The sequence below is a fragment of the Pinus tabuliformis genome, chromosome 6 (genome assembly GCF_031772625.1).
Source record: "Pinus tabuliformis cultivar Carrire ecotype Pingquan chromosome 6, CPIR1, whole genome shotgun sequence".
Lineage (NCBI taxonomy): Eukaryota > Viridiplantae > Streptophyta > Pinopsida > Pinales > Pinaceae > Pinus > Pinus tabuliformis.
Window position 1 is genome coordinate 705,971,520 of NC_142292.1, and position 3,034 is coordinate 705,974,553.

Here is a 3,034-nt window from a genome sequence, read left to right on the forward strand (position 1 = left end):
CCTTTTTCACCTCGCAGCTTGCTGGAATGTATGATCTCCTGTACCTGAATTACGTTATCTATAATATGCCTGCCTTCAACAAAGGCGCCTTGCGGGGAAGAGATCATATTTTTCAAGAGTGGCTTGATCCTGCCTGCAATCAATTTTTCCATGATTTTATAAGAGGCGTTGCACAGTGATATCGGCCTATACCTTGCAAAGGTCTCCGGGTTGATTTCTTTGGGGATCAGGGCGAGATATGTAGAGTTTGTTCCTCTGCCCACCTTGGCTTTCCTCATGAACTAACCAATCATCTTGCAGAGATTGGCCTTTATAATGTGCCAGCACGATTTGTAGAAATGGATTGTAAATCCATCAGGCCCGGGCGCCTTGTCTGCGTCCATGGACCAGATGAAATTTACAATTTCCTCCTCTGTGGTTGGCCTGCAGAGGGCTGCGTTCTCTTCAGCGCTGATAAGTGAGGGAATGTTAACCGTGAAGTCATCGACTTCTTCATTATCGCTGCGATTTTCAATCCTGTAAAGGTTCCTGAAGTAGGTTTCTGCTGCTTCTTTGATCTCATTATAATCTTTGCAGATGATGCCCTCTGGCGATTTGATCTCTGATATATGGTTCCTGATCAGCCTCGCTCTGCATTGACGATGGAAGAAGGATGTATTGCGATCTCCAGCCTTCAGCCACAAGCTCCTGGATTTTAATCGCCAATATTCTTCCTCTCTTCTGAAGGTTTGGTGTACTGTGCGTTGGGCTCTCATTTCCTTCTCCAACAGCTCTGGGGTAATATCTTTGTTTTCCATCTCTAGTTGCAAAGTCTGCAGGCCATAAGTTGATTCCTTTCTTTGCTCGGTAGGGGTGGATCCAGGTTTCTTAATCCATTTCTTCAACGCAAATTTTGTTGCTTTTAACTTTTGCTCCCAGACATAACTAGGAGATCCCGTGAAAGTATTGTCCCAGGCTGCCTTTACTGTCTCCATAAAACCTTCCTTCTCGATCCATAAGGGGCTGAATCAGAAAGGAATGGGCCCTAGGTCTTCTTCATCCTTCAGGAGGAGCTGGATGGGTTTATGGTCAGAAGCTAGCTTCGGCAGGATTTTAGTAGTAATAATCTTCTTGTTCATCAATATGGAGCTTTGGACCATAAATCTGTCTAATCGAGCTGAGATGTGGTCCTCTCCTGCTCTATTGTTGGACCAGGTGTATAGGCCTCTAATGGGGTTTAGATCCAGCAAGTCCCACCGCTGAAAAAGTTCCTCGACTTCATCAAGCATGGGGTCTCTGTTACTTGCCCCTCCCCTCTTTTCTTTTGCTTTCATAACTATATTAAGATCCCCTGCTATAATAATGTTGCATGGGGAAGTCTGCTCTAGAAATGCTGAGAGGGAGTTCCAACACTCTCTCTTTTCATTATAGGAAACAGGAACATAAAGATTGAAAAGGTTAATAGACAACTTACTTGTTTTGTGGGTCAGTTCAGTTTGGATCCAGTGCTGAGTTTCCTTGTGGTTGTTCAGCTGAAGGAGGTCATCGTTCCAGAGCTTTGCCAGCCCTCCAAAGGTACCCCTTGAGCTGACTGCTTTACCTGCTCTTTTATTCCAATTAGTGCTGTTGATCTCTAGAAGGGCATGTCCTTCCATTTTGGTCTCTTGGAGCATGAGGATGTCTGAGGGCTCCGCTTTCATCAGATCCTTGACTGCTTCTATTTTGGAGGGGTTCCCCAGTCCTCTGCAATTCCAAGAGACTAGATTCATTATTTACTTGAGGGGGTGTTGAGCCCTCCCTTGGAGGGCCTTGGTCTGGTATTTCGCCCAATAGACATTTCTATTGTAGCTTGGCTTCCTTGAGTTTTAAGTCTTTCTGCCTCCTCCTCCCTTTTTTCTTTACGGGATTTCCTTCCTGCTTTTTTCGGCTGGCGCTCATAGGTTTCGTCTTCTGAGGAGCCGGAGCTTTCGACTAGTTTTTTCCTTGCTATCTCTGCATATGAGGGGTTGGATGGGCTTCCCTGATTGGCCTGACTTTGGTTTGCTTCACCTGCTTCCTTGTTTGGTGGAGGAATATCCACCTGTTCTTCATTCTCTTGGGCTGGGGTATCTTGAGGGCTTTGAGCCTTCTCTGCTCCTGTTGGATTTACTTCTGTTTCCTGGTTTGCTTTGCTGCTGCTAGGGTCTCCTTCCTTGGTGCCTTTGCCTATGCCTTTTTTTTTTGATGTGTTCTTCTGGACCAGACTCCATTGTTCCCCGTTCTGTTTATCAGCTTGCTCCTCTGCTCTCTTCTTGCAGTTCTTTGCAAAGTGGCCATGACTATGGCAATGTCTGCATTTAAAAGGTAACTGTTCGTAGTCCAGTTCCTAGACATGCATCCACCCAGCTACTGTTAGTTTGATGGCTTCTGGTAGCCCCTCCTCTAAATCCACTTCAACGCAGATACGGGCACATGAATACTGGTCTTTTCTCGCTGCCTGATCTATATATTTTCCCAGGGCGTTACCTATGATCTAAAGGGATTTCTGGTTCTAGCAGTGCAGAGGCAAATGAGGGAGTCTGACCCAGACCGGAACAACTGATGGAATGTCCTGGGTGGGATCGAAGTCCGGGGACCATTTGTTCAAATAAAGGCCCTGAGGCCCCATGAAATACGGTCTGTTTCTAAAGATCAGGCCTTTGTCATCAGGGTTTTCAAAAACAAACACAAAGAATCCCTTACCTACGAAATAGCTTTTCACTTCTTCTTTGATCAGAGGCTTCCAGTTCCTTTGAATCCAATCCTCCACTGACTTAGGAGATGGCCAGAGGCCTATGAACTGGCCTATCAGGCCTCTCTCTGCAAGATTCAACGCGGCTTTACAGGTTTCTTCTTCAGGTAACGCCACAGATGGGATCGAGTCCAACTTTTTGACGAATTTCTGCTGAGAAACCGAAGGAGGGCGCTTTGGGCCTGAAGCGATCATAGCTTGAAACGCGATCACCTCCAGAGGAGTTGAAGGGGGATCGGGGTCCCCAATGCCCGCCATTGGGGCGGCAGAGCGAAGCTCAATCAG

General features: G+C 46.5%; 1 protein-coding gene across 1 annotated transcript; it reads right to left on the reverse strand.

Moving 5' to 3' along the window:
• Positions 1–281: 281 nt before the first annotated feature.
• Positions 282–974, reverse strand: LOC149260634 (uncharacterized). Its single transcript, XM_089460659.1, has one exon. The coding sequence runs from the start codon at positions 972–974 to the stop codon at positions 282–284; it is 693 nt and encodes a 230-aa protein (XP_089316785.1).
• Positions 975–3,034: the final 2,060 nt, after the last annotated feature.